Here is a 25,463-nt window from a genome sequence, read left to right as displayed (position 1 = left end):
TTAAAAGGACAGCTTAAGCATTACTTAGTGTTGTATTCTTTGGGGGTTGTATTTGAATTAATCCACAATGCTACAGTGCTGCCCTTAAGAACAACTTAATCTACACTGTATCATTCTACCGTAATCCATGTACCTATCCAATAGCTGCTTGAAGGTCTCTTAATGTTTCCGACTCAACTAGTTCCACAGGCAGTGCATTCCATGCCCCCACTACTCTCTGGGTAAAGAACCTACCTCTGACATCCCCCCTATGTCTTCCACCATTCACCTTAAATTTATGTCCCCTTGTAATGGTGTGTTCCACCCGGGGAAAAAGTCTCTGACTGTCTACTCTATCTATTCCCCTGATCATCTTATAAACCTCTATCAAGTCACCCCTCGTCCTTCTCCGTTCTAATGAGAAAAGGCCTAGCACCCTCGACCTTTCCTCGTAGGACCTACTCTCCATTCCAGGCAACATCCTGGTAAATCTCCTTTGCACCTTTTCCAAAGCTTCCACATCCTTCCTAAAATGAGGCGACCAGATCTGTTATTTAACAGGGAGACAAAAAAAACTCCACCTGGTGGCCAGAGAGCAGAACTGCACTGATCTGAACAATCTGTCTTTGGCACCATCTGTTGGCCGGCCATTGGATTGGTGCTGAGCTGAGCACCCTGAACCTTCCTTGCCGACCCTGAACCTAGCTCCATCCGGTGGCGGAAAGACAGAACTGCGGCAACCTGGATTTCTTGAGTAAATCTATAACTGGGGCCGCAACCATGGCAGTGAAAATTCACCTCAGACCTTCCCTCTAATCCCCATTTTCTTTTGATCCTCTCCAACCCTGACCTTGTGTCTGTCTTGTGTGTGCCTGGGTGGCGGGTGGGGTGGAGATTTAGAATTAGGTAGACTGGTCGACCAATGTCCTGTCATTTCTTTGTATATATATATATATTCATCTTTTCCTCTTATTATCAATAAACAGTTTGTCAATATCTTACTTATAAATCTGTAACTCATTTGGTGGGTTAAAGATCCCGGGAAAATACAAATTATTGATTAATTCCCTTACGTTGGGACTCCAGGCTCCGTAGGGGGAGGAACTGATCATGCACTCGCCCAGGGTGTTGTAACAAAGGGGAGAACCTGCAAACTATACAGCTATCCAAGGCCGGAATCAAACCCGGGTCTCTTCCGCTGTGAGGCTGCGGTGCTAGCCACTGCGCCGCCGTGCTGCCTTCTGAGAGAAAATATTTCTCCTCACCTCCCTTTAAAACAGGCGACCTCCTTATTTTTGAACACTGCGCGATTAAGGACGCCAATTGGAGCTGTTTCGGTCTATAGCTGGTTTATCATAGAATCCCCACAGTGCAGAAGGAGGACATTCGGCCCATCGTGTCTGCACCGGCCCTCTAAAAGAGCACCCTACCCAGGCCCACTCCCCCCCCCCCCGCCCGCCCCGTCCCTGTAACCCCACCTGACCTCCACGCCTTTGGAAACCGGAGCACCCGGAGGAAACCCACGGGCACACACGGGGAGAACGGGCAGATGCCACAAAACAGACAGCAACCCGAGATTGGAATCGATCCCGGGTCCCTGGCGCGGTGAGGCAGCAGTGCTCAATGCCGTGCGGCCCCTGTGTGTCTGCGTTGGAAACCCCTGTTGTTTTTCCGCGACCGGGTCTCACTGTCAGGCATGTTGGCTGGACAGCAGGTCGGAGGATTGGGTGAGGAAGCTCCACTCACAAGGCCGTATGTATCGACACGCCTCCTGAAACCTCAGCGGTAGAACGGTGCTCTTTCCAATCTTTGCTCTCATAACGTCAATCTCCAGGAACTGGTTGGTGATGTAACAATTATCGTGGTCATCCCGAAAAAGGTATTGTTTCCGATAGAGCAGGGCTCTGCGGAAGAGAGCATCTGTCAGAATGGAGAGGCTTCAACATCACTTCAACTGTCCCCCATCACACACTCCCAGGACAGGTACAGCACGGGGTTAGATACAGAGTAAAGCTCCCTCTACACAGTCCCCATCACACACTCCCAGGACAGTTACAGCACGGGGTTAGATACATAGTAAAGCTCCCTCTACACTGTCCCCATCAAACACTCCCAGGACAGGGACAGCACGGGGTTAGATACAGAGTAAAGCTCCCTCTACACTGTCCCCATCAAACACTCCCAGGACAGGTACAGCACGGGGTTAGATACAGAGTAAAGCTCCCTCTACACTGACCCCATCAAACACTCCCAGGACAAGTCCAGCACGGGGTTAGATACAGAGTAAAGCTCCCTCTACACTGACCCCATCAAACACTCCCAGGACAGGGACAGCACGGGGTTAGATACAGAGTAAAGCTCCCTCTACACTGTCCCCATCAAACACTCCCAGGACAGGTACAGCACGGGGTTAGATACAGAGTAAAGCCCCCTCTACACTGACCCCATCAAACACTCCCAGGACAGGTACAGCACGGGGTTAGATACAGAGTAAAGCTCCCTCTACACTGACCCCATCAAACACTCCCAGGACAGGTACAGCACGGGGTTAGATTCAGAGTAAAGCTCCCTCTACACTGTCCCCATCAAACACTCCCAGGACAGGTACAGCACGGGGTTAGATACAGAGTAAAGCTCTCTCTACACTGTCCCCATCAAACACTCCCAGGACAGGTACAGCACGGGGTTAGATACAGAGTAAAGCTCCATCTGCACTGTCCCCATCAAACACTCCCAGGACAGGTACAGCACGGGGTTAGATACAGAGTAAAGCTCCCTCGACACTGCCCCCATCAAACACTCCCAGGACAGGTACAGCACGGGGTTAGATACAGAGTAAAGCTCCCTCTACACTGACCCCATCAAACACTCCCAGGACAGGTACAGCACGGGGTTAGATACAGAGTAAAGCTCCCTCTACACTGTCCCCATCAAACACTCCCAGGACAGGTACAGCACGGGGTTAGATACAGAGTAAAGCTCTCTCTACACTGTCCCCATCAAACACTCCCAGGACAGGTACAGCACGGGGTTAGATACAGAGTAAAGCTCCATCTGCACTGTCCCCATCAAACACTCCCAGGACAGGTACAGCACGGGGTTAGATACAGAGTAAAGCTCCCTCGACACTGTCCCCATCAAACACTCCCAGGACAGGTACAGCACGGGGTTAGATACAGAGTAAAGCTCCCTCTACACTGTCCTCATCAAACACTCCCAGGACAGGTACAGCACTGGGTTAGATACAGAGTAAAGCTCCCACTACAATGTCCTCCACAGCCAATATCTGCCTCAAATGAGACTCACTGGATGTACAAGTAGAGCATCACCAGGGTTGAGCTGTAGCCAAGGAGTCCGATGCCCTCGTAGACACCTCCGACGCGTTCTCTGATCTCCTCCATGATGTCCAGCGCCACGTGGGACAAACTCTTGGACTGGTTGACGTGGAGGTGGAAGTGGTGCTGGATGGAAATGTTGAACTTAAATTCCTTCGCCACTTTCTCCAGCGCTTCTGAAATGGCTGAGGGAGAGAGAGAGGGAGAGAGAGAGAGAGGGAGGGAGAGAGAGAGGGAGGGAGAGAGAGAGCCGGACACTAAATCAGAGGACCCCCTCTGTCCCCCGCCAGCCTGATGTCAAGAATCACCCGCTCGCCAGATGGGGAAGAGGAGCAGGGTGGGTGATGGAGGGGGTGAGGGTGATGGGAGGGGGTGTGGGCGATGGGAGGGGGTGTGGGTGACGGGAGGAGGGGGTGTGGGTGATGGGAGGGGGTGTGGGCGATGGGAGGAGGGGGTGTGGGTGATGGGAGGGGGTGTGGGCGATGGGAGGGGGTGTGGGTGACTGGAGGGGGTGTAGGTGATGGGAGGGGGTGTGGGTGATGGGAGGGGGTGTGGGCGATGAGGGGGGTGTGGGTGATGGGAGGGTGGGGGTGTGGGTGATGGGAGGGGTGTGGGTGATGGGAGGGGGTGAGGGTGATGGGAGGGGGATGTGGGTGATGGGGGGCTGGGTGATGAGGGGTGTGTGGGTGACAGGAGGGGGTGTGGGTGATGGAAGGGGGTGTGGGTGATGGGAGGGGGTGTGGGTGACTGGAGGGGGTGTGGGTGATGGGAGGGTGTGTGGGTGATGGGAGGAGTTTTGGGTGACGGGAGGGGGTGTGGGTGATGGGAGGGGGTGTGGGCGATGAGGGGGGTGTGGGTGATGGGAGGGTGGGGGTGTGGGTGATGGGAGGGGTGTGGGTGATGGGAGGGAGTGTGGGTGATGGGAGGGGTGTGGGTGATGGTAGGGGGTGTGGGTGATGAGGGGGGTGTGGGTGATGGGAGGGTGGGGGTGTGGGTGATGGGAGGGGTGTGGGTGATGGTAGGGGGTGTGGGTGATGGGAGGGGTGTGGGTGATGAGGGGATTGTGGGTGATGGGAGAAAGCGTGGGTGACGGGAGGGCAGTGTGGGTGATGGGACGGTGAGTGGGTGATGGGAGGGGGTGTGGGTGATGGGAGGGGGTGTGGGTGATGGGAGGGAGTGTGGGTGATGGGAGGGGTGTGGGTGATGGTAGGGGGTGTGGGTGATGAGGGGGGTGTGGGTGATGGGAGGGTGGGGGTGTGGGTGATGGGAGGGGGTGTGGGTGATGGGAGGGGTGTGGGTGATGAGGGGATTGTGGGTGATGGGAGAAGGCGTGGGTGACGGGAGGGCAGTGTGGGTGATGGGACGGTGTGTGGGTGATGGGAGGGGGTGTGGGTGATGGGAGGGGGTGTGGGTGATGGGAGGGTGGGGGTGTGGGTGATGGGAGGGGGTGTGGGTGATGGGAGGGGGTGTGGGTGATGGGAGGGGGTGTTGGTGATGGGAGGAGGGGGTGTGGGTGTTGGAGGGGGTGATGGTGATGGGAGGGGGGTGTGGGTGATGGGAGGAGGTGTGGGTGATGGGAGAGGATGTGGGTGATGGGAGGGGGTGTGGGTGATGGGAGAAGGTGTGGGTGATGGGAGGGGGTGTGGGTGATGAGGGCGTGTGGGTGATGGGAGGGGGTGTGGGTGATGGGAGGGGGTGTGGGTGATGGGAGGGGGTGTGGGTGATGGGAGGGTGGGGGTGTGGGTGATGGGAGGGGGTGTGGGTGATGGGAGGGGGTGTGGGTGTTGGAGGGGGTGATGGTGATGGGAGGGGGGTGTGGGTGATGGGAGAGGATGTGGGTGATGGGAGGGGGTGTGGGTGATGGGAGGGTGGGGGTGTGGGTGATGGGAGGGGGTGTGGGTGATGGGAGGGGGTGTGGGTGATGGGAGGGGGTGTGGGTGATGAGAGGAGGGGGTGTGGGTGATGAGGGCGTGTGGGTGATGGGAGGGGGTGTGGGTGATGGGAGGGGGAGTGGGTGATGGGAGGGGGAGTGGGTGATGGGAGGAGGGGGTGTGGGTGATGGGAGGAGGGGGTGTGGGTGATGAGAGGAGGGGGTGTGGGTGACGGGAGGGGGTGTGGGTGATGAGGGCATGTGGGTGATGGAGGGCGTGTGGGTGATGAGGGGGTGTGGGTGACGGGAGGGGGTGTGGGTGACGGGAGGGGGTGTGGGTGATGGGACAGTGTGTGGGTGATGGAGGGGATGTGGGTGATGGGAGGGGGTGTGGGTGATGGGAGGGGGTGTGGGTGATGGAGGGGGTGTGGGTGATGAGGGGGTGTGGGTGATGGAGGGGATGTGGGTGATGAGAGGAGGTGTGGGTGATGGAGGGGATGTGGGTGATGAGAGGAGGTGTGGGTGATGGAGGGGGTGTGGGTGACGGGAGGGGGTGTGGGTGATGAGAGGAGGTGTGGGTGATGGAGGGGGTGTGGGTGATGGGAGGGGGTGTGGGTGATGAGTGGGGGTGTGGGTGACGGGAGGGGGTGTGGGTGATGAGAGGAGGGGGTGTGGGTGATGGGAGGGGGTGTGGGTGATGGGAGGAGGTGTGGGTGATGGGAGGGGGTGTGGGTGACAGGAGGGGGTGTGGGTGATGGAGGGCGTGTGGGTGACGGGAGGGGGTGTGGGTGACGGGAGGGGGTGTGGGTGACGGGAGGGGGTGTGGGTGACGGGAGGGGGTGTGGGTGATGGGACGGTGTGTGGGTGATGGGAGGGTGGGGGGGTGAGGGTGAGGCCTCCCCACCCACCTTCACACAGCAGCGGCCACACCTCCCCGAACGCGAGACCCCTCCTCAGCCGGGAGGCCGCTGGGCGGAGGGAGACCTCTGGAGGCCAAAGGCCCTCGGCGGGTCGAGGGCGGCCGGTGACTAAGAGGGGGATGGGCTTGAGGTCTCGCCAGGCGGACAGGAGCAAGTTGAAGCCTCCCCCCCCCCGGCGCGAGGCAGACCCCTGTTGGGAAGGCCGGTTTAGCACAGGGCTAAATCGTTGGCTTTGAAAGCAGACCAAGGCAGGCCAGCAGCACGGTTCGATTCCCGTACCGGCCTCCCCGAACAGGCGCCGGAATGTGGCGACTAGGGGCTTTTCACAGTAACTTCATTTGAAGCCTTCTTGTGACAATAAGCGATTTTAATTTCATTTCGTCTTCAATGTAAATGTACTCACGTTCTCCCACCCGCTTCTCCAGCTGGTCCTTGATGTAGGACGGGATCAAACAAAACCACTGGATAACTGTGGGAAAGAGAGGCAGATGAACGAAAAGCTCGGACTCGAACACTCGCTCCAGCCTCCCATCCACCCCCCCCGGGTCCCCATACATCACGACTCACTTCAAGAAAGCATTTGATTAGCTGCGAAGCGCAGTGGGAGGTCCCAAAATGGCGGAAGAGGTCATCGAGACCTCGGGCCCTCGTGGGCCTCCCCGGCCTCCCTGCGGATCGCCTCCTCCAGCAACCGCCTGCGGGAGCGACATCCCCACGCCCCGCCCACTCCCCGGGCAAAGGCCTTTCTCCTCCATTCCCCGATCAGATTGATCAGTGACCCTCTTAGTTTGATGCCCCCCCCGAGTTCCCGACTCCCTCTAAGTGGACGTGATGTGGAGATGCCGGCGTTGGACTGGGATGAGCACAGTAAGAAGTCTTTCAACACCAGGGGCGGAATTCTCCGGAAACGGCGCGATGTCCGCCGACTGGCGCCCAAAACGGCGCAAATCAGTCGGGCATCGCGCCGCCCCATAGGTGCGGAATGCTCCGCATCTTTGGGGGCCGAGCCCCAACCTTAAGGGGCTAGGTCGGCGCCGGACGAATTTCCGCCCCGCCAGCTGGCGCGGAAATGACATCTCCGGGCGGCGTATGCGCGGGAGCGTCAGCGGCCGCTGACGGCATTCCCGCGCATGCGCAGTGGAGGGGGTCTCTTCCGCCCCCGCCATGGTGGAGACCGTGGCGGAGGCGGAAGGGAAAGAGTGCCCCCACGGCACAGGCCCGCCCGCGGATCGGTGGGCCCCGATCGCGGGCCAGGCCACCGTGGGGGCACCCCCCGGGGCCAGATCGCCCCACGCCCCCCCCCCAGGACCCCGGAGCCTGCCCGCGCTGGTGTTGTAAGACTTCTTACTGCGCTCCAGGGCGGAGGCAGCTCCCCTCCGCACGATCTGTGTCCACTCGATCCAAGAAAAACTTTCATCGTTTTGAATAGGTCACCAGATCGGCCTTTCCTCACAGGAGAAACGGACTGCGCCACTCCCCCCACCACCACCTGCCCTGCACACCTTTGGGTTGTGGGGGGCGAAACCCACGCAGACACGGGGAGAATGTGCAAACTCCACACGGACAGTGACCCAGAGCCGGGATCGAACCCGGGACCTCGGCGCCGTGAGGCAGCGGGGCTAACCCACTGCACCGCCGTGCTTCCTGGTATGTGAACCCACACAATTCCTGGGATTTTGAAAAAGAAAAAAAAATATTCGCTCATGCCAGAATTATGGGGACTTCTAACCCTGGATTGAACCTCAGCGAGGCCTCGTTGTGTGGAGCTGCGGTCTGCACATTGGAAAAGAAACGACAGAGCCACTGGAGGAGGAAGGGGCAGCTGGAGAAGCATGGGGAGGCAGTATTGTCACTGGAATGGCAAATCAGAGATCCAGGATAAAACTCTGGGAACGCGGGTTCGAAACCCGCCCACGGCAGATGGGCGAAATTTGAATTGAACAAAAACCTGGCATTAAAAGTCAGACGATTGTCGTAAAAACCCACCTGGTTCACTGGCGCCCCCTTTAGGGAGGGGCATCGGCCGTCCTTGCCCTGGTCTGGCCGACACGTGACTCCAGACCCACAGTGACTCTCAAATGCGCCCTCTGGCATGGCCCGAGCGAGACGCCCATTTCAATTCGGGATGTGTAAGAAATGCTGGCCCGTCCAGCGATGTTCCCACATCCCACAGAGGAATGAAAATGAAGGAAAAATCCCAGGAATTGTGTGGGCGTACACTTCGGGAACAGACTATCAGGCTGGGGCGGTGTGGCGGGCTGGAGATGATTGAGAAAAGAAGGCTGATCAGGTGACCTAATCAAGCACTTTAAAACGCTGAAAGTGTGTTTTCGATCGAGTTGAATAACGCCTTCACGTGGAAACGGGACGCGAAATATAAGGAAGAGGTGGGATTCCAGATGTTAGGTTTCGCTGAGGAACGACGGGAAGGATGTTCGCGCGGGGAACGAACCCCATCTTGGAGCGGGACAGCCTAATGGCCTAATCTTTTCGGATAGCCCAGCAGGAGTCGCCGGCCCGACCCCTGCCCCGTCGTCGTCGCTCGGTCAGCCAGCACTCACCCGTCGCCACTCCGCACAGGGGCTTGACGACATTGACGATGTAGCAGAGGAAGCCGAAGATGCTGAGCAGCGAGAGGCAGTGCTCGATGGCATCGTCAAAGACCTTGATGCACTTCCTGTAAGGCTCGCCCATCTCCTTGTTGCACAGGACGCCGATGTTCGACATCCATCTCATCAGGTTCTTCAGGATTCGCACTAAAAGGCCATGCAACACAAAGGGGTCACTCGCTCCTCGCTCGCGACGAAATCCCGCACGCGCAAACACCTGCTCAGGTGAGTGCCGGACCTGCAGCGCCCCCGTGAGGTGTAATACCGTGTGACGTGTTTACATAGCAATTTCCCATAGAACATTCCAGCGCAGTACAGGCCCTTCGGCCCTCGATGTTGCGCCAACCTGTGAAACCACTCTAAAGCCCATCTACACTATTCCCTTATCGTCCATATGTCTATCCAATGACCATTTGAATACCCTTAGTGTTGGCGAGTCCACTACTGTTGCAGGCAGGGCATTCCACACCCTTACTAGTCTCTGAGTAAAGAACCTACCTCTGACATCTGTCCTATATCTATCTCCCCTCAATTTAAAGCTATGTCCCCTCGTGCTAGACATCATCATCCGAGGAAAAAGGCTCTCACTGTCCACCCTATCCAATCCTCTGATCATCTTGTGTGCCTCAATTAAGTCACCTCTTAACCTTCTTCTCTCCAACGAAAACAGCCTCAAGTCCCTCAGCCTTCCCTCATAAGACCTTCCCTCCATGCCAGGCAGCATTCTGGTAAATCTCCTCTGCGCCCTTTCCAATGCTTCCACATCCTTCCTATAATGCGGCGACCAGAATTGCACGCAATACTCCAAATGCGGCCGCACCAGAGTTTTGTACAGCTGCAACATGACCTCATGGCTCCGAAACTCAATCCCTCTACCAATAAAAGCTAACGCACCGTACGCCTTCTTAACAACCCTCTCAACCTGGGTGGCAACTTTCAGGGATCTATGTACATTAACACCGCGATCTCTCTGCTCATCCACACTGCCAAGAATCTTACCATTAGCCCAGTACTCTGTCTTCCTGTTATTCCTTCCAAAATGAATCACCTCACACTTTTCTGCATTAAACTCCATTTGCCACCTCTCAGCCCAGCGCTGCAGCTTATCTATGTCCCTCTGTAACTTGTAACATCCTTCCGCACTGTCCACAACTCCACCGACTTTAGTGTCATCTGCAAATTTACTCACCCATCCTTCTACGCCCTCCTCCAGGTCATTTATAAAAATGACAAACAGCAGCGGCCCCGAAACAGATCCTTGTGGTACACCACCAGTAACTGGACTCCAGTCTGAACATTTCCCATCAACCACCACCCTTTGTCTTCTTCCAGCTAGCCAATTTCTGATCCAAACTGCTAAATCACCCTCAATCCCCAGCCTCCGTATTTTCTGCAGTAGCCTACCGTGGGGAACCTTATCAAATGCTTTACTGAAATCCATATACACCACATCAACTGCTTTACCCTCATCCACCTGTTTGGTCACCTTCTCAAAGAACTCAACAAGGTTTGTGAGGCACGACCTACCCTTCACAAAACCGTGTTGACTATCTATAATCAAATTATTCCTTTCCAGATGATTATACATCCTATCTCTTATAAACCTTTCCAAGATTTTGCCCACAACAGCAGTAAGGCTCACTGGTCTATAGTTACCGGGGTTGTCTCTACTCCCCTTCTTGAACAAGGGGACAACATTTGCTATCCTCCAGTCTTCTGGCACTATTCCTGTAGACAAAGATGACTTAAAGATCAAAGCCAAAGGCTCAGCAATCTCCTCCCTAGCTTCCCAGGGAATCCTAGGATAAATCCCATCCGGCCCAGGTGACTTATCTATTTTCACACTTTCCAGAATTGCTAACACCTCCTCCTTATGAACCTCAAGCCCTTCTCGTCTAGTAGCCTGAATCTCAGTATTCTCCTCGACAACATTGTCTTTTTCCTGTGTGAATACTGACGCAAAATATTCATTTAGCACCTCTCCTATCTTCTCGGACTCCAAGCACAACTTCCCACTACTGTCCTTGACTGGCCCTACTCTTACTCTAGTCATTCTTTTATTCCTGACATATCTATAGAAAGTTTTAGGGTTATCCTTGATCCTACCTGCCAAAGACTTCTCATGTCCCCTCCTGGCTCTTCTTAGCTCTCTCTTTAGGTCCTTCCTAGCTAATTTGTAACTCTCGAGCGCCCTAACTGAACCTTCATGTTTCATCTTTACATAAGTCTCCTTCTTCCTCTTGACGAGTGTTTCGCCTGCTTTAGTAAACCACGGTTCCCTCACTCGACCACTTCCTCTCTGCCTGACAGGTACATACTTATCAAGGACACGCAGTAGCTGTTCCTTGAACAAGCTCTACATTTCCATTGTGCCCATCCCCTGCAGTTTTCCTCTCCATCCGATGCATCCTAAGTCTTGCCTCATCGCATCATAATTGCCTTTCCCCCAGATATAACTCTTGCCCTGCGGTATATACCTATCCCTTTCCATCACTAAAGTAAACGTAATCGAATTGTGGTCACGATCACCAAAGTGCTCACCTACCTCCAAATCTAACACCTGTCCTGGTTCATTACCCAGTACCAAATCCAATATGGCCTCGCCTCTCGTTGGCCTATCTACATACTGTGTCAGGAAACCCTCCTGCACACATTGGACAAAAACAGACCCATCTAAAGTACTCGAACTATAGCGTTTCCAGTCAATATTTGGAAAGTTAAAGTCCCCCATAACAACTACCCAGTTGCTTTTGCTCCTATCCAGAATCATCTTTGCAATCCTTTCCTCTACATCTCTGGAACTTTTCGGAGGCCTATAGAAAACCCCTAACAGGGTGACCTCTCCTTTCCTGTTTCTAACCGCAGCCCATACTACCTCGGTAGACGAGTCCTCATCAAACGTCCTTTCTGCCACTGTAATACTGTCCTTGACTAACAATGCCATCCCTCCCCCTCTTTTACCGCCTTCCCTGAGCTTACTGAAATATCTAAACCCCGGCACCTGCAACAACCATTCCTGTCCCTGCTCTATCCATGTCTCCGAAATGGCCGCAACATCGAAGTCCCAGGTACCAACCCATGCCGCAAGTTCACCCACCTTATTCCGGATGCTCCTGGCATTGAAGAAGACACACTTTAAACCGCCTTCCTGCCTGCCGGTACACTCCTGCAACTTTGAAGCCTTACTCATGACCTCACTACTCTCAACCTCCTGTATACTGGAGCTACAATTCAGGTTCCCAAGCCCCTGCTGAACTAGTTTAAACCCTCCCGAAGAGCATTAGCAAATTTCCCCCCCCAGAATATTGGTACCCCTCTGGTCCAGGTGTAGACCATCCCATTTGTAGAGGTCCCACCAACCCCAGAATGAGCCCCAATTATCCAGAAATTTGCAACCCTCCCTCCTGTCCCATCCCTGTAGCCACGTGTTCAACTCCTCTCTCTCCCCATTCCTCGTCTCGCTATCACGTGGCACGGATAACAACCCAGAGAAATTAACTCGTTGGTACCTATGTGGACCACGACTTGGGGCTGCTCCCCCTCCCCCTTAAGGATCCCGAAAACACGATCCGAGACATCACGCACCCTGGCACCTGGGAGGCAACACACCAACCTCTCGTTCCCACAGAATCTCCTATCTATCCCCCTAACTATGGAGTCTCCTATGACTAATGATCTACTCCTCTCCCCCCTTCCCTTCTGAGCAACAGGGACAGACTCTGTGCCAGAGATCTGTACCCCATGGCTTACCCCTGGTAAGTCCCCTCCCCCGAACAGTATCCAAAGTGGTATACTTGTTACTAAGGGGAACGGCCACAGGGGGTCCCTGTACTGACTGCTTCCTCCCAGCCCCTCTCAACGTCACCCATCTATCTTTATTCTTCGGAGTAACTACATCCCTGAAGCTTCTATCTATGACCACCTCTGCCTCCCGAATGATCCGAAGTTCATCCAGCTCCGGCTCCAGTTCCCTAACGCGGTTTCTGAGGAGCTGGAGATGGGTGCACTTCCCGCAGGTGAAATCAGCAGGGACACTGTCGGCGTCCCTCGCCTCAAACATCCTGCAGGAGACGTCAGAACACACAATCGCAAGAGGGTGAGAGACACAGACCTGACTTTTCCGAGACCCCCGAGCAATCCCAATAGTACTTTTTCCCCTCCTGGCCTTTCTGAGGCTGCCAGGGGAGGTCCGATACAAACCAGTCGTTGTGTGAAAAGCGATCCCCTCCTGTCTCCACCGTTTCTTTTATAAATTACTTCAAATCTATGCCCCCTCTGGCTCTCGAATCTATGGCAACAGTTTTTCCTGTCTATCCTGTTCATCCCCCTCGAGATTTTGAACATCGCTGTCAAATCTCTCTGCTGCTGTGAATAAATCCCAGAATGCAATGTGCTTTATTGACGACTCTCTCCCACCTGTCCTGTCCCCTTCAGTGATTTGTTCACATCCACCCCCCCCCCCCCCCACCCCCCAAAGCCTGTCCACCATCTACAAGGACACAAGTCAGGAGTGCGATGGGAGACTCTCCACTCGCCTGGATGAGCGCGGCTCCCAACGACACTCGAGAAGCTCGACACCATCCAGGACAAATCAGCCCCGCTCGATCGACACGCTAACCGCCGACATTCACTCCCCCCCCCCCCCACCCCCACCCCCCGACGCACAGCGACAGCCGTGTGCACCGTCTACAAGACGCACCGCGGCCACTCGCCTTCGACAGAACCTTCCAAACCCGCGATCTGACCTGGGAGTGATTGATGGGGGCAGTGTAGAGGGAGCTTTACTCGGTATCTTACCTCATGCTGTCCCTGTCCTGGGAGTGTTTGATGGGGACAGTGTAGAGGGAGCTTTAGTCTGTATCTAACCCCGTGCTGTCCCTGTCCTGGGAGTGTTTGATGGGGACAGTGTAGAGGGAGCTTTACTCTGTATCTAACCCCGTGCTGTACCTGTCCTGGGAGTGTTTGATGGGGACAGTGCAGAGGGAGCTTTACTCTGTATCTAACCCCGTGCTGTACCTGTCCTGGGAGTGTTTGATGGGGACAGAGTAGAGGGAGCTTTACTCTGTATCTAACCCCGTGCTGTATCTGTCCTGGGAGTGTTTGATGGGGACAGTGTAGAGGGAGCTTTACTCTGTATCTAACCCCGTGCTGTACCTGTCCTGGGAGTGTTTGATGGGGAAAGTGCAGAGGGAGCTTTACTCTGTATCTAACCCCGTGCTGTACCTGTCCTGGGAGTGTTTGACGGGGACAGTGTAGAGGGAGCTTTACTCTATATCTTACCCCGTGCTGTACCTGTCCTGGGAGTGTTTGATGGGGACAGTGTAGAGGGAGCTTTACTCTGTATCTAACCCCATGCTGTACCTGTCCTGGGAGTGATTGATGGGGACAGTGTAGAGGGAGCTTTACTCTGTATCTAACCCCGTGCTGTACCTGTCCTGGGAGTGTTTGATGGGGACAGTGTAGAGGGTGCTTTACTCTGTATCTAACCCCGTGCTGTACCTGTCCTGGGAGTGTTTGATGGGGACAGTGTAGAGGGAGCTTTACTCTGTATCTAACCCCGTGCTGTACCTGTCCTGGGAGTGTTTGATGGGGACAGTGTAGAGGGAGCTTTACTCTGTATCTAACCCCGTGCTGTACCTGTCCTGGGAGTGTTTGATGGGGACAGTGTGGAGGGAGCTTTACTCTGTATCTAACCCCGTGCTGTACCTGTCCTGGGAGTGTTTGATGGGGACAGTGTAGAGGGAGCTTTACTCTGTATCTAACCCCGTGCTGTACCTGTCCTGGGAGTGTTTGATGGGGACAGTGTGGAGGGAGCTTTACTCTGTATCTAACCCCGTGCTGCACCTGTCCTGGGAGTGTTTGAGGATTTGGGCGTTTCAGCCTTTGAGAGAGGGGGGTGGGATCGCGCTTTGCTGTACCTATGTGTTTGATTGAATTCTTCATCGAAATGAAAAACTTCTTCACTCGATCTCCGACTCCTTTTGCTGACTTGGCGATAGTCTTGATCTTATTCAGGGCCGCTGGGGAAGACGAAGAAAGAGGCTCGCACTTTGAAGGTGATTCCACGCGAACAATCGTGCGTCTCGCAGAACAGATTGAGAACAGAATCTTAGCCTGCCTGCTTTGGGTGTTTCCCTCGGTGCTTTGTGTCAAGGGGCCGGCATCGAACACCCAACCCTGAGGGACCTGCCGTGGAAAAGCTGGGAGATTGGGCACCGTAATTCCTCACACAGGGCCAAGATCCAGGAACGGTGTCAGACGTCACAGTCTCAGGGTGAGAGCGAGGTAATTTAAAACTGCGTTGAGGTGGAACTACTTCTCCCAAAGGGTCGTGAATCTCCAGAGTTCACTCCCCCAGAGGATGCTGGGATAGTGAGTCAATTAAAGGAGGAATTAGCCCGACTTTTAACCGGTAATGGGTTGAAGGGTTGTTATGGACAACGGGCAGGACGGTGGAGTTGAGGCTAGGATGAGATCAGCCATGATCACAGTGAAGGGTAAAGCAAACTCGCGAGGCTAAAATTCCTGCTCCTGCTTCTGAAGTTCTAAGTGTCGTGTGAGAGTCCCTTTAAGAAATGGGTGTTGATAAATGGGTGTGTATATAAATACCTGTAGTGAGAGTCCCTTTAAGAAATGGGTGTTTATAAATGGGTGCGTATATAAATATCTGTAGTGAGAGTCCCTTTAAGAAATGGGTGTTGATAAATGGGTGCGTATATAAATATCTGTAGTGAGAGTCCCTTTAAGAAATGGGTGTTGATAAATGGGTGCGTATATAAATATCTGTAGTGAGAGTACCTTTAAGAAATGGGTGTTGATAAATGGGTGCGTATATAAATATCTGTAGTGAGAGTACCTTTAAGAAATGGGTGTTGATAAATGGGTGTATATAAATATCTGTAGTGAGAGTCCCTTTAAGAAATGGGTGTTGATAAATGGGTCTGTATATAAATATCTGTAGTTAGAGTACCTTTAAGAAATGGGTGTTTATAAATGGGGGTGTATATAAATATCTGTAGTGAGAGTCCCTTTAAGAAATGGGTGTTGATAAATGGGTGCGTATATAAATATCTGTAGTGAGAGTACCTTTAAGAAATGGGTGTTGATAAATGGGTGTGTATATAAATATCTGTAGTGAGAGTACCTTTAAGAAATGGGTGTTGATAAATGGGTGTGTATATAAATATCTGTAGTGAGAGTACCTTTAAGAAATGGGTGTTGATAAATGGGTGTGTATATAAATATCTGTAGTGAGAGTACCTTTAAGAAATGGGTGTTGATAAATGGGTGCGTATATAAATATCTGTAGTGAGAGTACCTTTAAGAAATGGGTGTTGATAAATGGGTGCGTATATAAATATCTGTAGTGAGAGTACCTTTAAGAAAAGGGTGTTGATAAATGGGTGCGTATATAAATATCTGTAGTGAGAGTCCCTTTAAGAAATGGTAGTTGATAAATGGGTGTGTATATAAATATCTGCAGTGAGAGTCCCTTTAAGAAATGGGTGTTGATAAATGGGTGTGTATATAAATATCTGTAGTGAGAGTACCTTTAAGAAATGGGTGTTGATAAATGGGTGTGTATATAAATATCTGTAGTGAGAGTACCTTTAAGAAATGGGTGTTGATAAATGGGTGTGTATATAAATATCTGTAGTGAGAGTACCTTTAAGAAATGGGTGTTGATAAATGGGTGTGTATATAAATATCTGTAGTGAGAGTACCTTTAAGAAATGGGTGTTGATAAATGGGTGTGTATATAAATATCTGTAGTGAGAGTACCTTTAAGAAATGGGTGTTGATAAATGGGTGCGTATATAAATATCTGTAGTGAGAGTACCTTTAAGAAATGGGTGTTGATAAATGGGTGCGTATATAAATATCTGTAGTGAGAGTACCTTTAAGAAATGGGTGTTGATAAATGGGTGCGTATATAAATATCTGTAGTGAGAGTCCCTTTAAGAAATGGGTGTTGATAAATGGGTGTGTATATAAATATCTGTAGTGAGAGTACCTTTAAGAAATGGGTGTTGATAAATGGGTGCGTATATAAATATCTGTAGTGAGAGTCCCTTTAAGAAATGGGTGTTGATAAATGGGTGTGTATTTAAATATCTGTAGTGAGAGTACCTTTAGGAAATGGGTGTTGATAAATGGGTGCGTATATAAATATCTGTAGCGAGAGTACCTTTAAGAAATGGGTGTTGATAAATGGGTGCGTATATAAATATCTGTAGTGAGAGTACCTTTAAGAAATGGGTGTTGATAAATGGGTGTGTATATAAATATCTGCAGTGAGAGTCCCTTTAAGAAATGGGTGTTGATAAATGGGTGTGTAAATAAATATCTGTAGTGAGAGTACCTTTAAGAAATGGGTGTTGATAAATGGGTGCGTATATAAATATCTGTAGTGAGAGTACCTTTAAGAAATGGGTGTTGATAAATGGGTGTGTATATAAATATCTGTAGTGAGAGTCCCTTTAAGAAATGGGTGTTGATAAATGGGTGTGTATATAAATATCTGCAGTGAGAGTCCCTTTAAGAAATGGGTGTTGATAAATGGGTGTGTCTATAAATATCTGTAGTGAGAGTACCTTTAAGAAATGGGTGTTGATAAATAGGTGCGTATATAAATATCTGTAGTGAGAGTACCTTTAAGAAATGGGTGTTGATAAATGGGTGTGTATATAAATATCTGCAGAGAGAGTCCCTTTAAGAAATGGGTGTTGATAAATGGGTGTGTATATAAATATCTGTAGTGAGAGTACCTTTAAGAAATGGGTGTTGATAAATGGGTGCGTATATAAATATCTGTAGTGAGAGTACCTTTAAGAAATGGGTGTTGATAAATGGGTGCGTATATAAACATCTGTAGTGAGAGTACCTTTAAGAATTGGGTGTTGATAAATGGGTGTGTATATAAATATCTGTAGTGAGAGTCCCTTTAAGAAATGGGTGTTGATAAATGGGTGTGTATATAAATATCTGTAGTGAGAGTACCTTTAAGAAATGGGTGTTTATAAATGGGGGTGTATATAAATATCTGTAGTGAGAGTCCCTTTAAGAAATGGGTGTTGATAAATGGGTGCGTATATAAATATCTGTAGTGAGAGTCCCTTTAAGAAATGGGTGTTGATAAATGGGTGTGTATATAAATATCTGTAGTGAGAGTACCTTTAAGAAATGGGTGTTGATAAATGGGTGTGTATATAAATATCTGTAGTGAGAGTCCCTTTAAGAAATGGGTGTTGATAAATGGGTGTGTATATAAATATCTGTAGTGAGAGTACCTTTAAGAAATGGGTGTTTATAAATGGGGGTGTATATAAATATCTGTAGTGAGAGTCCCTTTAAGAAATGGGTGTTGATAAATGGGTGCGTATATAAATATCTGTAGTGAGAGTACCTTTAAGAAATGGGTGTTGATAAATGGGTGCGTATATAAATATCTGTAGTGAGAGTCCCTTTAAGAAATGGGTGTTGATAAATGGGTGTGTATATAAATATCTGTAGCGAGAGTACCTTTAAGAAATGGGTGTTGATAAATGGGTGTGTATATAAATATCTGTAGTGAGAGTCCCTTTAAGAAATGGGTGTTGATAAATGGGTGCGTATATAAATATCTGTAGTGAGAGTCCCTTTAAGAAATGGGTGTTGATAAATGGGTGCGTATATAAATATCTGTAGTGAGAGTACCTTTAAGAAATGGGTGTTGATAAATGGGTGCGTATATAAATATCTGTAGTGAGAGTACCTTTAAGAAATGGGTGTTGATAAATGGGTGTATATAAATATCTGTAGTGAGAGTCCCTTTAAGAAATGGGTGTTGATAAATGGGTCTGTATATAAATATCTGTAGTTAGAGTACCTTTAAGAAATGGGTGTTTATAAATGGGGGTGTATATAAATATCTGTAGTGAGAGTCCCTTTAAGAAATGGGTGTTGATAAATAGGTGCGTATATAAATATCTGTAGTGAGAGTACCTTTAAGAAATGGGTGTTTATAAATGGGGGTGTATATAAATATCTGTAGTGAGAGTCCCTTTAAGAAATGGGTGTTGATAAATGGGTGTGTGTATAAATACCTGTAGTGAGAGTACCTTTAAGAAATGGGTGTTTATAAATGGGGGTGTATATAAATATCTGTAGTGAGAGTCCCTTTAAGAAATGGGTGTTGATAAATGGGTGTGTATATAAATATCTTTAGTGAGAGTCCCTTTAAGAAATGGGTGTTGATAAATGGGTGCGTATATAAATATCTGTAGTGAGAGTCCCTTTAAAAAATGGGTGTTGATAAATGGGTGCGTATATAAATATCTGTAGTGAGAGTCCCTTTAAGAAATGGGTGTTGATAAATGGGTGCGTATATAAATATCTGTAGTGAGAGTCCCTTTAAGAAATGGGTGTTGATAAATGGGTGTGTATATAAATATCTGTAGTGAGAGTCCCTTTAAGAAATGGGTGTTGATAAATGGGTGTGTATATAAATATCTGTAGTGAGTGTACCTTTAAGAAATGGGTGTTGATAAATGGGTGCGTATATAAATATCTGTAGTGAGAGTCCGTTTAAGAAATGGGTGTTGATAAATGGGTGCGTATATAAATATCTGTAGTGAGAGTCCCTTTAAGAAATGGGTGTTGATAAATGGGTGCGTATATAAATATCTGTAGTGAGAGTCCCTTTAAGAAATGGGTGTTGATAAATGGGTGCGTATATAAATATCTGTAGTGAGAGTCCCTTTAAGAAATGGGTGTTGATAAATGGGGGCGTATATAAATATCTGTAGTGAGAGTCCCTTTAAGAAATGGGTGTTGATAAATGGGTGCGTATATAAATATCTGTAGTGAGAGTACCTTTAAGAAATGGGTGTTGATAAATGGGTGCGTATATAAATATCTGTAGTGAGAGTCCCTTTAAGAAATGGGTGTTGATAAATGGGTGTGTATATAAATATCTGTAGTGAGAGTCCCTTTAAGAAATGGGTGTTTATAAATGGGTGCGTATATAAATATCTGTAGTGAGAGTACCCTTAAGAAATGGGTGTTGATAAATGGGTGTGTATATAAATATCTGTACTGAGAGTACCTTTAAGAAATGGGTGTTGATAAATGGGTGTGTATATAAATATCTGTAGTGAGAGTACCTTTAAGAAATGGGTGTTGATAAATGGGTGTGTATATAAATATCTGTAGTGAGAGTACCTTTAAGAAATGGGTGTTGATAAATGGGTGTGTATATAAATACCTGTAGTGAGAGTACCTTTAAGAAATGGGTGTTGATAAATGGGTGTGTATTTAAATATCTGTAGTGAGAGTACCTTTAAGAAATGGGTGTTGATAAATGGGTGCGTATATAAATATCTGTAGTGAGAGTCCCTTTAAGAAATGGGTGTTGATAAATGGGTGCGTATATTAATATCTGTAGTGAGAGTACCTTTAAGAAATGGGTGTTGATAAATGGGTGCGTATATAAATATCTGTAGTGAGAGTCCCTTTAAGAAATGGGTGTTGATAAATGGGTGTGTATATAAATATCTGTAGTGAGAGTCCCTTTAAGAAATGGGTGTTGATAAATGGGTGCGTATATAAATATCTGTAGTGAGAGTCCCTTTAAGAAATGGGTGTTGATAAATGGGTGCGTATATAAATATCTGTAGTGAGAGTCCCTTTAAGAAATGGGTGTTGATAAATGGGTGCGTATATAAATATCTGTAGTGAGAGTCCCTTTAAGAAATGGGTGTTGATAAATGGGTGCGTATATAAATATCTGTAGTGAGAGTCCCTTTAAGAAATGGGTGTTGATAAATGGGTGCGTATATAAATATCTGTAGTGAGAGTCCCTTTAAGAAATGGGTGTTGATAAATGGGTGTGTATATAAATATCTGTAGTGAGAGTCCCTTTAAGAAATGGGTGTTGATAAATGGGTGTGTATATAAATATCTGTAGTGAGAGTACCTTTAAGAAATGGGTGTTGATAAATGGGTGCGTATATAAATATCTGTAGTGAGAGTCCCTTTAAGAAATGGGTGATGATAAATGGGTGCGTATATAAATATCTGTAGTGAGAGTCCCTTTAAGAAATGGGTGTTGATAAATGGGTGCGTATATAAATATCTGTAGTGAGAGTCCCTTTAAGAAATGGGTGTTGATAAATGGGTGCGTATATAAATATCTGTAGTGAGAGTCCCTTTAAGAAATGGGTGTTGATAAATGGGTGTGTATATAAATATCTGTAGTGAGAGTCCCTTTAAGAAATGGGTGTTGATAAATGGGTGCGTACATAAACATCTGTAGTGAGAGTCCCTTTAAGAAATGGGTGTTGATAAATGGGTGCGTATATAAATATCTGTAGTGAGAGTCCCTTTAAGAAATGGGTGTTGATAAATGGGTGCGTATATAAATATCTGTGTGAGAGTCCCTTTAAGAAATGGGTGTTGATAAATGGGTGTGTATATAAATATCTGTAGTGAGAGTACCTTTAAGAAATGGGTGTTGATAAATGGGTGCGTATATAAATATCTGTAGTGAGAGTCCCTTTAAGAAATGGGTGTTGATAAATGGGTGCGTATATAAATATCTGTAGTGAGAGTCCCTTTAAGAAATGGTTGTTGATAAATGGGTGCGTATATAAATATCTGTAGTGAGAGTACCTTTAAGAAATGGGTGTTGATAAATGGGTGCGTATATAAATATCTGTAGTGAGAGTCCCTTTAAGAAATGGGTGTTGATAAATGGGTGAGTATATAAATATCTGTAGTGAGAGTACCTTTAAGAAATGGGTGTTGATAAATGGGTGCGTATATAAATATCTGTAGTGAGAGTCCCTTTAAGAAATGGGTGTTGATAAATGGGTGTGTATTTAAATATCTGTAGTGAGAGTACGTTTAGGAAATGGGTGTTGATAAATGGGTGCGTATATAAATATCTGTAGCGAGAGTACCTTTAAGAAATGGGTGTTGATAAATGGGTGCGTATATAAATATCTGTAGTGAGAGTACCTTTAAGAAATGGGTGTTGATAAATGGGTGCGTATATAAATATCTGTAGTGAGAGTAGCTTTAAGAAATGGGTGTTGATAAATGGGTGCGTATATAAATATCTGTCGTGAGAGTACCTTTAAGAAATGGGTGTTGATAAATGGGTGCGTATATAAATATCTGTAGTGAGAGTCCCTGTAAGAAATGGGTGTTGATAAATGGGTGCGTATATAAATATCTGTAGTGAGAGTACCTTTAAGAAATGGGTGTTGATAAATGGGTGTGTATATAAATATCTGCAGTGAGAGTCCCTTTAAGAAATGGGTGTTGATAAATGGGTGTGTATATAAATATCTGTAGTGAGAGTACCTTTAAGAAATGGGTGTTGATAAATGGGTGCGTATATAAATATCTGTAGTGAGAGTACCTTTAAGAAATGGGTGTTGATAAATGGGTGTGTATATAAATATCTGTAGTGAGAGTCCCTTTAAGAAATGGGTGTTGATAAATGGGTGTGTATATAAATATCTGCAGTGAGAGTCCCTTTAAGAAATGGGTGTTGATAAATGGGTGTGTATATAAATATCTGTAGTGAGAGTACCTTTAAGAAATGGGTGTTGATAAATAGGTGCGTATATAAATATCTGTAGTGAGAGTACCTTTAAGAAATGGGTGTTGATAAATGGGTGTGTATATAAATATCTGCAGAGAGAGTCCCTTTAAGAAATGGGTGTTGATAAATGGGTGTGTATATAAATATCTGTAGTGAGAGTACCTTTAAGAAATGGGTGTTGATAAATGGGTGCGTATATAAATATCTGTAGTGAGAGTACCTTTAAGAAATGGGTGTTGATAAATGGGTGCGTATATAAATATCTGTAGTGAGAGTCCCTTTAAGAAATGGGTGTTGATAAATGGGTGTGTATATAAATATCTGTAGTGAGAGTCCCTTTAAGAAATGGGTGTTGATAAATGGGTGTGGATATAAATATCTGCAGTGAGAGTCCCTTTAAGAAATGGGTGTTGATAAATGGGTGTGTATATAAATATCTGTAGTGAGAGTACCTTTAAGAAATGGGTGTTGATAAATAGGTGCGTATATAAATATCTGTAGTGAGAGTACCTTTAAGAAATGGGTGTTGATAAATGGGTGTGTATATAAATATCTGCAGAGAGAGTCCCTTTAAGAAATGGGTGTTGATAAATGGGTGTGTATATAAATATCTGTAGTGAGAGTACCTTTAAGAAATGGGTGTTGATAAATGGGTGCGTATATAAATATCTGTAGTGAGAGTACCTTTAATAAATGGGTGTTGATAAATGGGTGCGTATATAAATATCTGTAGTGAGAGTACCTTTAAGAAATGGGTGTAGATAAATGGGTGCGTATATAAATATCTGTAGTGAGAGTCCCTTTAAGAAATGGGTGTTGATAAATGGGTGTGTATATAAATATCTGTAGTGAGAGTACCTTTAAGAAATGGGTGTTGATAAATGGGTGCGTATATAAATATCTGTAGTGAGAGTCCCTTTAAGAAATGGGTGTTGATAAATGGGTGTGTATTTAAATATCTGTAGTGAGAGTACCTTTAGGAAATGGGTGTTGATAAATGGGTGCGTATATAAATATCTGTAGCGATAGTACCTTTAAGAAATGGGTGTTGATAAATGGGTGCGTATATAAATATCTGTAGTGAGAGTACCTTTAAGAAATGGGTGTTGATAAATGGGATCGTATATAAATATCTGTAATGAGAGTACCTTTAAGAAATGGGTGTTGATAAATGGGTGTGTATATAAATATCTGCAGTGAGAGTCCCTTTAAGAAATGGGTGTTGATAAATGGGTGTGTATATAAATATCTGTAGTGAGAGTACCTTTAAGAAATGGGTGTTGATAAATGGGTGTGTATATAAATATCTGTAGTGAGAGTACCTTTAAGAAATGGGTGTTGATAAATGGGTGTGTATATAAATATCTGTAGTGAGAGTACCTTTAAGAAATGGGTGTTGATAAATGGGTGTGTATATAAATATCTGTAGTGAGAGTACCTTTAAGAAATGGGTGTTGATAAATGGGTGTGTATATAAATATCTGTAGTGAGAGTACCTTTTAGAAATGGGTGTTGATAAATGGGTGCGTATATAAATATCTGTAGTGAGAGTACCTTTAAGAAATGGGTGTTGATAAATGGGTGCGTATATAAATATCTGTAGTGAGAGTACCTTTAAGAAATGGGTGTTGATAAATGGGTGCATATATAAATATCTGTAGTGAGAGTCCCTTTAAGAAATGGGTGTTGATAAATGGGTGTGTATATAAATATCTGTAGTGAGAGTACCTTTAAGAAATGGGTGTTGATAAATGGGTGCATATATAAATATCTGTAGTGAGAGTCCCTTTAAGAAATGGGTGTTGATAAATGGGTGTGTATTTAAATATCTGTAGTGAGAGTACCTTTAGGAAATGGGTGTTGATAAATGGGTGCGTATATAAATATCTGTAGCGAGAGTACCTTTAAGAAATGGGTGTTGATAAATGGGTGCGTATATAAATATCTGTAGTGAGAGTACCTTTAAGAAATGGGTGTTGATAAATGGGTGCGTATATAAATATCTGCAGTGAGAGTCCCTTTAAGAAATGGGTGTTGATAAATGGGTGCGTATATAAATATCTGTAGTGAGAGTACCTTTAAGAAATGGGTGTTGATAAATGGGTGCGTATATAAATATCTGTAGTGAGAGTACCTTTAAGAAATGGGTGTTGATAAATGGGTGTGTATATAAATATCTGTAGTGAGAGTCCCTTTAAGAAATGGGTGTTGATAAATGGGTGTGTATATAAATATCTGCAGTGAGAGTCCCTTTAAGAAATGGGTGTTGATAAATGGGTGTGTATATAAATATCTGTAGTGAGAGTACCTTTAAGAAATGGGTGTTGATAAATAGGTGCGTATATAAATATCTGTAGTGAGAGTACCTTTAAGAAATGGGTGTTGATAAATGGGTGTGTATATAAATATCTGCAGAGAGAGTCCCTTTAAGAAATGGGTGTTGATAAATGGGTGTGTATATAAATATCTGTAGTGAGAGTACCTTTAAGAAATGGGTGTTGATAAATGGGTGCGTATATAAATATCTGTAGTGAGAGTACCTTTAAGAAATGGGTGTTGATAAATGGGTGCGTATATAAATATCTGTAGTGAGAGTCCCTTTAAGAAATGGGTGTTGATAAATGGGTGTGTATATAAATATCTGTAGTGAGAGTCCCTTTAAGAAATGGGTGTTGATAAATGGGTGTGTCTATAAATATCTGTAGTGAGAGTACCTTTAAGAAATGGGTGTTGATAAATGGGTGCGTATATAAATATCTGTAGTGAGAGTACCTTTAAGAAATGGGTGTTGATAAATGGGTGCGTATATAAATATCTGTAGTGAGAGTACCTTTAAGAAATGGGTGTTGATAAATGGGTGCGTATATAAATATCTGTAGTGAGAGTCCCTTTCAGAAATGGGTGTTGATAAATGGGTGTGTATATAAATATCTGTAGTGAGAGTACCTTTAAGAAATGGGTGTTGATAAATGGGTGCGTATATAAATATCTGTAGTGAGAGTCCCTTTAAGAAATGGGTGTTGATAAATGGGTGTGTATTTAAATATCTGTAGTGAGAGTACCTTTAGGAAATGGGTGTTGATAAATGGGTGCGTATATAAATATCTGTAGCGAGAGTACCTTTAAGAAATGGGTGTTGATAAATGGGTGCGTATTTAA

The 25,463-nt window shown here is 46.8% G+C and overlaps 1 protein-coding gene across 1 annotated transcript in view; it reads right to left on the bottom strand.

The window, feature by feature from the left end:
* Positions 1–25,463, bottom strand: part of dcst2 (DC-STAMP domain containing 2) — a 69,605-nt gene that overhangs the window by 27,305 nt on the left and 16,837 nt on the right. Inside the window, exons 3-7 of the mRNA XM_072490564.1 lie at positions 14,632–14,733; positions 8,666–8,860; positions 6,508–6,573; positions 3,286–3,499; positions 1,726–1,883 (exon numbers count right to left, since the gene is read on the bottom strand). Of these exons, the coding sequence (XP_072346665.1) occupies positions 1,726–1,883; positions 3,286–3,499; positions 6,508–6,573; positions 8,666–8,860; positions 14,632–14,733 (735 nt within the window). The remainder of the gene's footprint in view (positions 1–1,725; positions 1,884–3,285; positions 3,500–6,507; positions 6,574–8,665; positions 8,861–14,631; positions 14,734–25,463) is intronic.

Source organism: Scyliorhinus torazame, chromosome 26 (genome assembly GCF_047496885.1).
Source record: "Scyliorhinus torazame isolate Kashiwa2021f chromosome 26, sScyTor2.1, whole genome shotgun sequence".
Taxonomy (NCBI): Eukaryota; Metazoa; Chordata; class Chondrichthyes; order Carcharhiniformes; family Scyliorhinidae; genus Scyliorhinus; species Scyliorhinus torazame.
The sequence above is the reverse complement of the archived record's forward strand: the minus strand, read 5'-3'. Positions and strand labels throughout refer to the sequence as shown.